The 14,026-nt window shown below is 38.7% G+C and overlaps 1 protein-coding gene across 1 annotated transcript in view; it reads right to left on the reverse strand.

The window, feature by feature from the left end:
* Positions 1-14,026, reverse strand: part of rxfp1 (relaxin family peptide receptor 1) — a 174,587-nt gene that overhangs the window by 24,344 nt on the left and 136,217 nt on the right. The window contains exons 7-14 of the mRNA XM_015950931.3: positions 9,894-9,965; positions 9,257-9,328; positions 9,025-9,093; positions 8,813-8,884; positions 8,530-8,601; positions 2,855-2,926; positions 2,297-2,368; positions 1,855-1,926 (exon numbers count right to left, since the gene is read on the reverse strand). Of these exons, the coding sequence (XP_015806417.1) occupies positions 1,855-1,926; positions 2,297-2,368; positions 2,855-2,926; positions 8,530-8,601; positions 8,813-8,884; positions 9,025-9,093; positions 9,257-9,328; positions 9,894-9,965 (573 nt within the window). The remainder of the gene's footprint in view (positions 1-1,854; positions 1,927-2,296; positions 2,369-2,854; positions 2,927-8,529; positions 8,602-8,812; positions 8,885-9,024; positions 9,094-9,256; positions 9,329-9,893; positions 9,966-14,026) is intronic.

Raw genomic sequence — 14,026 nt, forward strand, 5'->3', positions numbered from 1 at the left:
AGACGCAATGTCCCCCGCCTCCCCCGGAACATTTTGGAAGTTCTGTCAGAGGTGGGAATTGAAGCTCCTTCTGACAGGAGATTCTGCCAGACATTCTCAGCAGACCCTCGTGATACGTTTGGGCCTGCCTGGTCTGACCGGCATCCTCCCCCACCATCTGAGCCAACTCACCACCAGGTAGTGGTCAGTTGACAGCTCCTCCCCTCTCTTCACCCTTGTGTTCAAGACATGCAGCCGCAGGTCAGATTAAACAACAACAAAGTCGATCATCGAGCTGTGGCGTAAGGTATCCTGGTGCCAAGAGCACATATGGACACCTTTATGTCTGAACATGGTGTTCATTATGGACAATCCATGACTAGCACAGAAGTCCAATTACAAAACACCACTCAAATTCAGATCAGTGGCAATGTTGTCGGTAATAAACAAAAATAATCAGGGCAATTTTAAAATGGATTCTGTTTGGGAAAAACACAGAATATGTGTGCATGTACCGTAAATCCTCTAATATTGGCATGTATTCCATTACCGGCCTGGTTTCTTACATTAGTCGGTCTTGCTGTCAGGGGGGGTAAATAAAGGCTGGTCTCTAATAGTGGCCCGTTTTTTTTTTTTTTTTTTTTTTACCAGCAGGCATCAACATTACCAGTATGTCCATGGGGAAGGGGGGTGGGAGGGGTCAAGTCGGTTTCACACAACGTTGCATCCATGTCACCAACTGCAGAGCTGGATCAGGAGGTAGTTGTTGCAGCACAGAACCTTATTTACTTTGTTGGCTGGGTGTAAAAATACCCAAATTCTGTGCAATCGGGACAAAAACAAACATTTTTTTCCTGTCCCAAAAGTAGTGCGCCACAAAGGACTTACTGAAACTTACTGAACAAAGATGGAATAGTGGATCATAATGTCTGGCTGCAAGATGAGCAGAAACGGAATGGAAAATGCTAGAGTTTACAGCGATCACTTCACCACAGGTAAGGGTTTACTAAAGGTTTCTTATGGCGTTTTATAGAACAGTTAATTAGAAACGCTGCTACAAAAGCAGGAGGTAAACAGTTTGATACCAGAAATTTGGATTTGAAAAGGCAGAAAATTTTATAATTAGATCCTAGCATGTACTCACTGTTAGCATTAGCTATCATTACGAGTTATTTACATAATTAAAATAGAACATCTCATGAGCATAAACAAGACAGTGGTCCTTTAAAGCTTCTCTGAATCTCTAATGTGTTAACCAACATGAAAAAAAATAGTTATAGGCTTTCAGACTCATAAAGGGCTTTTGGCTTGCAGTGTAATATTAGATTTGCCACACGAGATAGTTTGTTGTGTCGATCACTTCAGCACTGAGTAAATCCTCCAGTGAAATAACGGTGTTTGTTGTAAATGTTCTATATGCATACGTACTTACAATGTTAACTGCACATTTTCAATAAACGAACCTAGTGTTTTAGAGGTTCAAATAAACACAAAATCTTGTTTTTATTCATTCTACTAGTAGTTCATTTTGGTCAAATTGAAATTGAGGCCTGCCTCTAATTCTAACCTCCTTCCAATAGAGGCCCAAGCCAGGATGCATTGATTAAATAAAGGCCCAGGCCTGTATTAAGAGGATTTACGGTAGGTATCTTAAAGGCCCTTGTTTATACTCAGGAAGGAAAATCTAAAAAAAACATGCAGAAACAAAACATGTATCGTGTATCTTTGGCTGTTAAAATCACAATTAGGACGTATCACTCTAAGCCCAACTTATCTACCAGGTGGAGGTGAGGCTGAGGCTCAGTAAGCCTTGCTCATGACACACTCTTACAAGAACAGAATGTGTGTGAAAAAGCTAGACAATGAAGTACTTACATGTGAGTCAGGTATTTCAGAGGTTCAAACATCCTTCGATGTATATTTCCGATTTCGATCCCCTCTATGCTCCTTAGAAACAAGAAAATAAGACAGAAACATTACAGGCATCTATCACCAAATGTTTTTTTTTTAATAAAACAGCATCTCAAAGTCCTAAATCACAACATTTCATTAAGTTCTTTCTTCTGATGATAGATGTGGATGGATGTTTGTTTGTTATGTTTGCATATAAACCACATAAAGCCCAAACATCAGGTGAAAACATGCTGTGATGCTCAAAATGGGAAGACTAAAGATACTTGTCAGAGTTTTTCATCCACTTTATCATGCTGTTTTTATGTTTGCTCCACATTAAATATGGCTGGATACCGGCAAATAGCTGAGAGAAAGCATGGAATGTCTTCTACATATCTAACACACCCAAAGGAGAAATACTCACAGTGACTTTAATTTATGTAGCTTGTCAAAGTGGTCCACCTGAAGCTCCAGGATGGGATTGTAGGAGATATTTCTAGAAATTGGGAATTTAAAAATCAGTTTGCAGACATCAAAAACTGACCTTACACAAAGAGCAGCGTTTTGTGCCACATCTCCATGACAACAAGCTAACTGTTCTCTCTTTATTCCTACATGTGTTTACCTTCCAGTCATGCCATCATATCGCCTTCAGCCCCTGCACATTCCCTCACATTGTTCAGCTGTACATGACACCTTGTTATAGACTCGTCATTTTGTTTGTTAGCTTCTTCAGCTACTCTCTGCTGGTGCCTTTTGTAAGGATGTTCCTGCACTCACGCAGCTCACGGGTCCACTATTTTCAGCTCTGATTTAAAACAAATATAAACCTTGTTGTTTGGCGGTAAATTCAAGGCAAACCAACAATCAGAGCAGACAACCAATAAGTCTCTCCATGGCAGCGTCAAGAGTCATGAAGCTCGTTTGCTTTCATAAAAGAAAGCACTTTGCCTGAAGGTGTTTGTGTGATGAGTATACTCACAGTTGAAGCAAATCCTCCAGTAAGATGAATAAATTGGGAGGAATTGCCACCAGTCCGTTGTTGGATAGATCCCTGCAAAGAGATAAACACACTCCACTTTACAAAACAGCCAATGAGTGTAGGTGCAGACCAGGAGGTATCTGGACTATTAAATCTCTTTGGATATTTTCTGTTAAACAGGAGAACAAGTGCATCACAAAACTGCACATTTAAATAATTTAATGCATGAACTCGTTAATAGAATCTTAAATTCAGAAGCCTACAGATCCACAGCTATTTTAGAATTTTTCCAGCATAGTTTTCTTCTTTGTTATTTTTAATTGAAGCTAAAAACTTTCTCCCATACGTCTTTTTATTTTTCAATCTTTTCATATAAATGCATTTAGGCTAAGTTACAATAACAGGAACAGTTATCCAGCACAACCTTTTATCCTTGGGTAACAAAATGCTGAATAAATTAGCCAACAACCATAAATTTAGTTTTCAGAAGCAAATTAAAATAAATATTGGCTGCTTTTTCTACAGTTCATTTTATTTGTGAGGCATTTTTCTTTTAGTGATTATGGTGATGCTGAGGTGGCAAAAGAACAACTGTTACACATGTTGGGGCAGCAGGGGTAAAGGGGGTTGTCCAGTAATCGGAGCATTGTAGAATTCCTCCATACAGAGAATGCTGCTGTTGTGTCCTTGGGCAAGACACTTAACCCATCTCACCTGCTGGTGGTGGTCAGAGGGACCGGTGGTGCCAGTTCAGCAGTCTCACTTCTATCAGTGCGCCCCAGGGCACACTTGTAGCTCATCACCACCAGTGTGTGAATGTGTGTGTGAATTGTGTTTTGAAGTGTCTTAGCTATGATCCAACTGGGGTTTTAACCCCGATCTTCCAGTCCCAGGGTGGACACTCTACCACTAGGCCACTGAGAAGGTAGGAATAAGGGTAAGGAATTAGCTTTAGATATTAAAAACTGAATCTTATGTCTTTCTTTTAAAGGAAATTTAAAGCTTAAACTAATAAAAGAACAGATAAACAAACAAAAAAAGTCTAAGTGCATATTCTCCAACAGTCATGTATGATCATTTGAACAAGGCATGCCACATTGAACCTCACCTACATCTGTCTGTTTACAATGCTTTAACCCAAATGGGGATATTCCAGCGGAACTGAAGGACACTCTGTTAGCAGGCTTCTGAGATCTTGCTTTTGCAAGACGAACAGACAACACATGGCCTCCAGCTACCACTGTTGCTAGAACGGAAGCGTGAAAATTTCAAAGGTCCTTGGTAGAGGAGATGTTGGGACTCATGGGGCTTTTATCAGAGTTGCACAGGCAACAGTAAAGCACACAAAATGAAAGAAACATAAAATAATTCTGTCAAGATCACTTTAGAGCACACTGTCCAAAACTCAAGAGGGAGGCAAAATCCAGGATTAATAGTAAAGATCAGCAGGCACCTGCAGCACTGGCTTTACATCAAATAAAACATATCCAAGAGAATCGCTGTCCACTAAATCAAAGAACAAAACACTAACCCATTCAAGTAAAACTGATGCTAACTTTATGTAACACTGCTAACTCAAACCTTCCCAAAACGATTAAATAACATTTTATCAAATAAATATGTTTGATGTCACTTTTTTGCTATTTCTTATATTCAGTGGGAAATGTATGGGAGCATATTGCTGACAGTGCAACGAAAGAAAGAGCAGTATCTCATAATGACAAGATATTTTAACACGTGAAGTAACTCTTGTTTCAACAAGAAACTTTGTCATAGTGACAAGGGACACACTGGTTTTATGAGTGACACTTGTCATGTAATGTTTGGGTTTTCTAAGTGTTGGTAGGATGAATGGCAGACCTGGATGCCCGATTACATGTGAGCTGGAATGTTAATAAATCCCTCTAACATCAAGACAGGTTATGGCTCATTTAAAATGGCGGCTCAAAACAGATATCGCCCTTTTGGAGCAGATACTGTACATATTTGTTCAGCAGATTGATTTCATTTTAGGAAAAACTTGTCTGATCAGATGTTTCATTCAACTTTTGGCTCTAAAACAAGGGAGTTTGCTATCGTATTGGTAATGATGTACAATTCACTGTCTCAAGAGAACATAAAGATTCGGACAGGTGTTGAGGTGATAGTGGTAATTGTCGTTGGTGAACCGTGCACACTGTGGTTGTCCTGGGATCAAAATATGCACCAAATTGGGATGACCACTCCTTTATTACTAGGTTGTTGTCTCAGTTACCTGACGCCTCACAACATTACCTCATAATGGGTGGAGCCACTAAGGGTGTGTTCTACTCATTAGACAGGAGTGTGACTGGATGGACTGACTCTTATAAGTCTGTTCAGTCAATTCAAAGTTTCGGCGTTCTCGGAATCCTACACAAAGGGTGTACTCAACTTTGTCCTGTTAATACAAACAATTCTCTGCTGAGTTGATCATTTATTGCAGATCATAGAATTTCACATATAGTGAATGAATGTGAGTATGCTGTTGTTCCAGGGGGAGGTCAGGGTTAGGGTGCTTTGCTGCTCTCACGTTGCTGCTGGCTGTTCATCACACCAGCCCTCTATGTGACAGCACACCTCCTGCGCGGGGGGCCGGGGTGGGGGGGTGGGGGTGTGCGGGGGGCCGGGGGGAGACATGGCCCGTGGACCACCTGTTGAGGACCACTGCTGTGAAGGGTCATTTTAGCACATACTGGCTCAAGAAAATCATTTAAGAATATGAAAAATTTGCAAAGAATGACTTCAATAATGATGAAGGGGTCAGATGCTTGGACAATAAAATGATCAACTCATGTTTTGGTCAGTTTTACAAATCGCTATACTTATCTGATTCCTCCCCTATGGAGGATAATTTTGAAGCTTTTTTGAAATGTATAACTAATCCCTTCATGAGTGTAGATCTGAGAGGTTCTGGAAAAGGATATTTTGTTGACGGAGATTGATTCTGCCATTGGCAACATGCAGAGGAGCAACTCTCCCGGACTGGAAGGCTTTCCAGCGGAGTTTTTACATACATTTTCTGGACAACTCTCACCAGTGCTGCTGTCGGTTTTCAATTAATCCTTTACTGCTCAGTCTCTTCCGTCTAGCCATTATTTCTGTACTTTTGAAAAAAGATAAAAACCTCTCATACTGTGATTCTTACAGACCAATACTGTATCTCTTTTGAACCAAAAAGTTAAAATCCTCACGAAAGTCCTGGCTCTGTGCCTTGAGACGGTGCTCCCTACAGCTGTTTCGCCTGACCAGACAGGGTTGGTCAAAGATCGACATTTCTTTTACGTGAGACATTGTAGCGGTGACGATTAGCTACGTTTATGAAATGATCAGTAAGATGTGATATTCCATATAAATATGAATTATCAATATGATTGGTCTTTGATTATTTGATTTAATATTATTCTAGGATCTTTGACTATTCAGGGAACGCAAACTTCATATTAATTCAGAGTCAAGGATATAGTTTATAAAAAGGAATTTAATTCTATTTTCTAAACTAATGATTCTACATTACATTACATTACAAAGTATGAATGAAATGATGGTTGTACAGGACGACAGACAATGCATTAAATGGTGGAATGTAAGCTAGATGTTTTAACAGAACCTGGCTAAAGAAATTTAAATTTGAACACAAATTTATATCCTTTGAATAAAATTGCTAAATTCCTCTTCATAGGCAGTTGTTTGACCCAATAACACTAGTACAGATTATTTTGATTTGAATTGCGGTGCTGGATGTCGGACCCTCGGATGAGGACTAGCACAAGATTCTACGAAACATCTGTGATTTGTGAGACAGTGTCATCCAGTTCAAAGTGATGTACCATGCACATTGGTCCAGAGACTAATCTAAAATTAAGCCCAACTTAGACATGGCATGTGAACATTGCAGACAATCACCCACAACTGTTCTTCACATGTTTGGAATGTGCCCCAAACTGTAGCGTGTCACGTGGCAGGTGAGACGAGCGGTCGAGGTGAGGATCCAAACGCAGGGGAAAGAAAGGCAGGCTGATGCAGACATTCAAAAGGGTTTTAATTAGGAGCACGCGTGACACTTGAACAATGAACGGACAAGGAAGCAGAACTGGGAGGGTTTAAATACAAGAGGAGCTGGGATCCAAAGTGATTGGGAGACGAGACAGGTGGGAGCAACTAGGAAAGACACAGGACTGAACAGAGTGGGGAGACAGGACAGGTTGTGACACAGCGGTATTAGGAGCCTATTTTTGATGCATTGTCCAAGATGCAGCCTGACCCTTTGATCAGTTTATTTGGAGTAGTCCCTGTGGATGCAGAGATGATACTCAATATACACCTGAGGGGCTAGCTTGAGAATTCTGTCTTTCTCAGGATGCTGTATTACACTTTTCTTTATTCATATTTTCATACTTTAAATTTTTTAATCAAAAATGTTCCCCTTGCCCCATTTTATCACTCTATTTTTAATCATTTATTTATTTTGTTCTTGTAAAGTGCATCAAGAGTTTTATCTTCAGAGGCCCTATATGAAAAAATGGTGTTGTCCTAAAATGCAATTCGTATGGTTGTCAGTGTCGTATTATAATGGTGTGTCTGTGGAAAATTTTTCATATTTTTTTGTGATTGTTTCTGTGATGTCTGCTATAGACATATTCTAATGTATCTACGAAAAAATATCATGTAAAATTGTATTTAGTTCAGAATAACAAGGATAATGTGAGTCACATGAAGCATTTCAGCCTGTTATGACAACAGCGACTCTGATGCAGAAAGACTTCGTATGTGCAGAAAGTTCACCTTAAATGGAAGTGAATGAGCCTCAGTTCTTAAAGACCATGCGACACCACGAGTCACTGGTTAGCTACTCTGAGGAGATGGAGTCTCTCATCTCATCTCCCTATATGGGAAGGGACAGTTTCCCCAAAGGATAAAAGTGTGCTTCGGGCTTTGACCGGGGAGAGATCAGATTGGCCTTGGGATCTCCTCCAGAAGCATGCATGTACTGACATGGACCGGATTGTAATAAACCGGTTATCTTTTTAACTTAAACTTTGTCATGATAGACTTATATCACTCCAAGATACAGAAACAGTTCAGCATGAAAATGAACCCCATTTCTCTTCTTTCCTTAGTGAGGTTGATTTAGGTGTTTCATTGACACCTGTTTTGTGTTTGTTTTCTGTTTTGAGTTTGATCCAGTGCAGTTAGGGGGGAGGAGGTTGTTCTATGTTGTTCGTTCTGTTTAAAAATATGGTGAAAAAAGAAAATAATAAAAAAAAAGACTTTTGTTCAGAAAAAAAAGAGTTAAGAAGAAAAAGGTACTTAATGAAGAAATCCACCAGCGTAAATTGACACCTAATTTTCTCAATTGACAAGTGGGCATGACTGTTGAAAAAACACCTTCATCTTAAATGTAATGTCATTAGGCTTGTCCTAGAATAATGAAAGTTTTCTCTGCTGCTCCAACAACTTCCCACACTTCTTCAAACAGACGCTGCATGTTCTGATAATGCCCTTGGAATAGGAAGCCACACTGCATGACTTACAATATTTTTCAAAATCATTCACATCTGAAAGTGTAGAGCTACATCTTTTCTTTGAAAGTATCATTAAAGTCCCATGAACATTCATGTTTTGTTTCTGTGCAATTTAACAAAGTAACAACTTACAATTCTCCAAGCTTTTTCAGGACAGAGAAAGCGCGTTCGTGTATGTAGCTGATCCTGTTCCGCTGTAAAACCCTAGAGAAGAGCAATACATGCAAAACAAGGATTAGTCGCTATTTCTTTTACCTTTTTAATCTACTCACAACATAGATCGCATGAACCAGCTATAAACGTGCTAAATAATCTAGCCAAACAGTTTGATTTACAGGCCCTGGTCAAGGGAAGAGAAAACTTTTAAAGCAAAGCTATTGCTTTTTTATGGAATAAATCATGTAAATGTACTCACAGAACTGTCAACATGCTGCATGAGCAGAAGGAGGTATTTCCAATCATTTCAATAAGATTTCCCTCCAAGTCTCTGAAAGCAAATGTTATGGAACATTCACACAAGGGGGACATGCACAGGCAGATCCAGACACACACACAGAGAATAAACTCATCAAAAGACTTGTCACTTATATGAGGACAGCTTTGATTTTATTTTGACACCACACTCACAGCCAGTTCAGTCTGGGCATTTCTCGACAGATGTCATCCAATCTTGTCAAAGAGTTGTTCAGCAAAACCCTGTCAATCAGCGACTCAGAAACTGAATAAGACACTTTTCTTACAACTCATTTGCTTTTAGCAGAAAATCGATAGATCTTATTAGCAGCAATTTCGGTTATCCGAGAGGAGATCACAGCACAGTAGGATAAAAGTAGATGCAGCAATAGAAGCAGAAACTTACAATAAAACGAGAGAGTTCAGGCCTGAAAATGTCATGGTGGATATCTGATGGATACTGTTGTTTTCTAGTATCCTGCAACAAGAGAAAAAAGGCAGTTTTATCCCCATTTTTTATGCACTGATTCATACAAAAAGCTTCAACTGAGAAAAGATTGATCTATGATGAAACTATGAGCAACAGAATACAATAGCACGTAGTTTTCAAAAATATCTTAAAACATTGACAAGGGCTCTCAGTTTCTTCATGTGGGTCAAAGAGGCTCACTGAAATGTCATTAGATCTTTGACCATGCTGGGCATGGTGGAACCATTCTCCATTTGTTTTCCATGACTTAGAAAGTGAAAAAATTAGACAAACAGAGGAAAAGAAAGTGAGAAATGTATCAATGACATGAAATGAGAGCTAACTATAAACAGAGACATAACCAAGAGATGTGAATGTCGTTCAAATGCTGAAATTTGTAGTTTTGACAAATAAGCCTCAAAGGTGACACAATTCAAATGAACTTTACCATATTTCCTTGCCATATCATGCATCCAATGAGTTCCAGTGAGTTGTAGTCCAGTGTGACGCACAATTTGCAGACAATAGATGTGTGTATGTAAAGTAAAACAGACTATAAATCCTATAGACTCACAGCCACTCCAGCTTGTGAAGGTCTTTAAACACTCCTGGCATCAGGGCAGTGATCTTGTTGTGGCTCAGATATCTAAAAAGTCAATAAAATTGTTGAGAGAAACAAAATTTAAAACTTATTAGATTTTATAAGGTTACAGCATTTTAGAATAGAATAGAATGCCTTTATTGTCACTGTACTAGTACAACAACATTTTAAAGTGGTGCCATAAAAATGATAAAAATAAATAAGAATAAAATAAAGAAATAAAAATACATTTATAAATAACTAAAACACATACCACATATCACTCACATTCACACCCTCATCATAATAGTGCATTATTGCACGACACGCGATATTACACAGTTTAGAATGATGATAATGGAAGTCATATCTATACTGTATAAAATGTGCTTATTGCTTTTGCATAGAAACTGTTTTGTAGTCTGTTTGTCCGTGCTTTAATGTCCGTGCTTTAATGTCCTAATACGTCTCCCAGAGGACAAAGGTTCAAAGTGCAAGTAACCCGGATGAGATGAGTCCTCAGAATGTTGCTAGCCCTCCTGAGGCAGCGGGCGCTGTACAGGTCTTCCAGAGTGGGGAGAGAGAAACCTTTGAGTTTTTGAGCCGTGTTGACAACCCTCTGGAGCGTTTTCCTGTTTGCTGCTGTGCAACTGGCAAACCACACACACATGCTGCAGCCAGGATGCTCTCTATGTAACTGTAGGACACCAGCAAATTCTGAGTAAGTTTGTTGTTCTTAAGTACTCTCAACCCATGTTTTAAGTAATAATTTATTATCTATGTTCATTCTTGATTCTCCTATCACAGTTCACAAATCAAACAGGAAAACACAGTCTAATAAAAAAAAAACACTTCTTACAATTTAGACTATTTTTTCTCTGTATTATTTAAATAACACACAAGTATTTATCCAAAACATTACATGACAGTTAGAAAGAGACAGGCAAGAGCCCTTGAGAAATGAAGCAGAATGTAACACAATGCAAAGTCACTTGTTATATATTTTATAAATAATTGCTGCTTAATTGTCACATGGCCACATTCCAACATTTTCTGGACTTTGTGCTTTAGAACTGACTCCAAAGTTAGATGCATCTGATGCAAAACTTCTAAAAGTCCAGAGAAGCTGTGAGGTAGAACACGTGAAAACTATTGCAAATGATTGAGCTGTGCAACACTTTACAACATTTTGTTCCTTTAATCTTGTGAGTTGAAACATTTTCTCCTAATCACAATTTGTCTGCAGGGATTATTGTAAGAAGTTACTTTCAGGCTTCACTCACTTGTGATATTTTAAGTTGTTCTGAAGTCTCTGAATGAATATTAATGTTAATAATTCCAATGTCTGAATAATGATTGGAAAAAGAGCAGAGTTCGTATAAGAAAAGCAATTCATTCAAATTGCACCGGAACCCGTAAAGCACAATTAGTCTATAATAACAGCGGGTGACAGCAAATTAACACAGTGAAAGGAGAAAAGATAAAGAGGATTGTCTTCTGCCAGAGCAAAATGGGGAGAAAAATTAACCCTTAGAGCAACCTCAATGGCAACCGACAAAAATAACTGAAACCGTATTTGTACCTGCTCGTTTCCTGTCAGCAGGTCAAATTTGTTAGTCTTGGCATTGTTGCTGCTGAACTACAGGATGAAAATGTTCCTGTAAATACCAGAACTGCTTACTTCATTGATCTGTTTTATTTTTATTTGATGCAGAAAATCAAAATTAGCACCTGATGCTTGCTCTGAAATTCTCCACCAGAATAAATGTGAACGCACTGCAGGTTCCCAAACTTTGCTCAGCAGGTTAACAAATCTTGCGCCTTTATTTCAGTGTTTTCCTTTTATGTTAATCTCCTTGTTTGTAGTCATGTTGGGATTACCTTTGTATTTGTTTTCCAAACGAGGACACCCTAGAGTTCTCCCTCTCACCTTTAAGCAAATCACCAGTCATCTCTGCAGTGTGCACACCCTCTCAGCCTTCAAACATTTTCCTTGAAGTACTGTGCTGCTGCCGACTGCTCTTTGTTGTCCAGGGAAGCTTTCAGTAATTTCTCTGCACTGTGTTTGCTTCAGGTCTGCAGCTTTTTGTGCTCACTGCCCTCTTTGAACAGCAGCCAGCTCTGCCTCCTTGCTCGTCTCCATATCTCTGTGGAAACCAGCTGCTGCTCGTTCATCCGCTCTCTCTTAAAATCTGAGTTCAACACCGGTTTAGGCTGTGACTTTCTTTCCTGATGACTGACCTGCCACAGAGGAGCTCTGCAGCTCAGACTGAATCTGTAGCTTTTAAACTTAACAAAAAAATGTCTTACTGACTCATCAAAATGCCCTAAACTTTATTTATTTTTATTCTAAATTGACCATTTTCACAAAAACTCTTTTTACTTAATCTGGTTATTAAAAAGGCATATTTTGTACAATTAGAATTAGAACATTTCAAACTAATTAATATCACATTATTCAAACTAGGGATGTGCCGTTCCGATATCAGATATCGGCCCCAAAACACTGTATCAGATTATGTCAGACTGCATCAAAAATTTCCAATATAAGCTGTACTTTCCGCTTTAAATTCCATTCCAGTAATTCTATCCGTCAGCGTCCAGATCCTGCATGCAAAGTCCATGTGATCAGAACAGTGTGTGCTAGCAAAGTAGCAAGGAACAATGTCGGCCATTTGGCTTTGTTTTTCGTTAAAGTCAGACAGTTTGGCTCAGTGCAACACTTGTCATGCACAAGTTTCCCGTGGTGGAACAGAACCAGGGAAGATTAATATGTCCGACCTCATTGTGCATTTAAAGCAGGATCACAAAACATTCCATGAGAATATTAGCAGTGTGTGAAAATGAAACTACACACTCAACTTGTAGCATTTGGCCAGTGAACAATATTGTGTGTTTTCCTTATGTCCCTAACCTCAGCTGTTCACATTTATGCAACCAAAGGTTAATAAAAAATTGGTCAGTTTTTTTTATACTTGCTGTTACAGGCTTTAGTTTTCTGTTTGAGTAAAATCACTTGATCAAGCCTTTTATACATTCCACGCTATGAAATAGGTAAAAGTATGTATGATTTGTGTTGATATCATATAGGATTGATATTAGTATCAGACAATACTGAAAGGTACAATATCGGTATCGGATCAGAAGTGAAAAAAAGCTGTATCGGGACATCCCTATTGCAAACCCTTCAACTTTTAACCCTCCCACTGTCTTTATGGGTCACCCCACGAGGAAAGTTGACCATTGAGCAGGATTGATGGTTTATCCCTTGAGGTCCATGTGGCAGGGGTGAGGTGGTGCTCACTCCTCACCCCTGCCACATGGACCCAAGGGATAAACCCTCATTCCTGCTCAATGGTCTTTTTTCCTCGTGGGGTCACACCCATTAGGACAGTGGGAAGATTAAACATTTAAGAAAAGTGTACAAATTATGTATATATTTTATATAAATTTGAATATACAAGTAAAAAATAAATTATATATATATACAGTGGGGCAAAAAAGTATTTAGTCAGCCACCGATTGTGCAAGTTCTCCCACTTAAAATGATGACAGAGGTCAGTAATTTTCATCACAGGTACACTTCAACTGTGAGAGACAGAATGTGAAAAATAATCCATGAGTACTCTGGATACTCTATATCCAGAGTACTCATGGATTAATCCATGTACCTATGATGAAAATTACTGACCTCTGTCATCATTTTAAGTGGGAGAACTTGCACAGTCGGTGGCTGACTAAATACTTTTTTGCCCCACTATATATATATATATATATATATATATATATATATATATATATATATACATATATATATATTTAACTTATAACTAACTTAACTTCCCAAACAAATTAAGTTAGTGTTTTTCTCCAAGTTTCGTTAGATGTTCAGAAGAGCATTTGTTTTCAGCCCACAGCCTTTAGATCTCTCCGGGAAAATAAACAATCTCAAAGGATAATTCAGTTCTATCAACTTTGTGTTTGAGTAGCTGACTGAAGTATTACTGATCCGATTTAATAATCTGTTTCACACAATGGAAAGCCAATAATTAACAATCATGAATAACTTAGAATAAAAACTTCAATCCGCTCTTTCAAGTGAAAACTCGGGCCTTGTCCACATTAAA

This window comes from Nothobranchius furzeri, chromosome 1, assembly GCF_043380555.1.
Source record: "Nothobranchius furzeri strain GRZ-AD chromosome 1, NfurGRZ-RIMD1, whole genome shotgun sequence".
Classification (NCBI taxonomy): domain Eukaryota; kingdom Metazoa; phylum Chordata; class Actinopteri; order Cyprinodontiformes; family Nothobranchiidae; genus Nothobranchius; species Nothobranchius furzeri.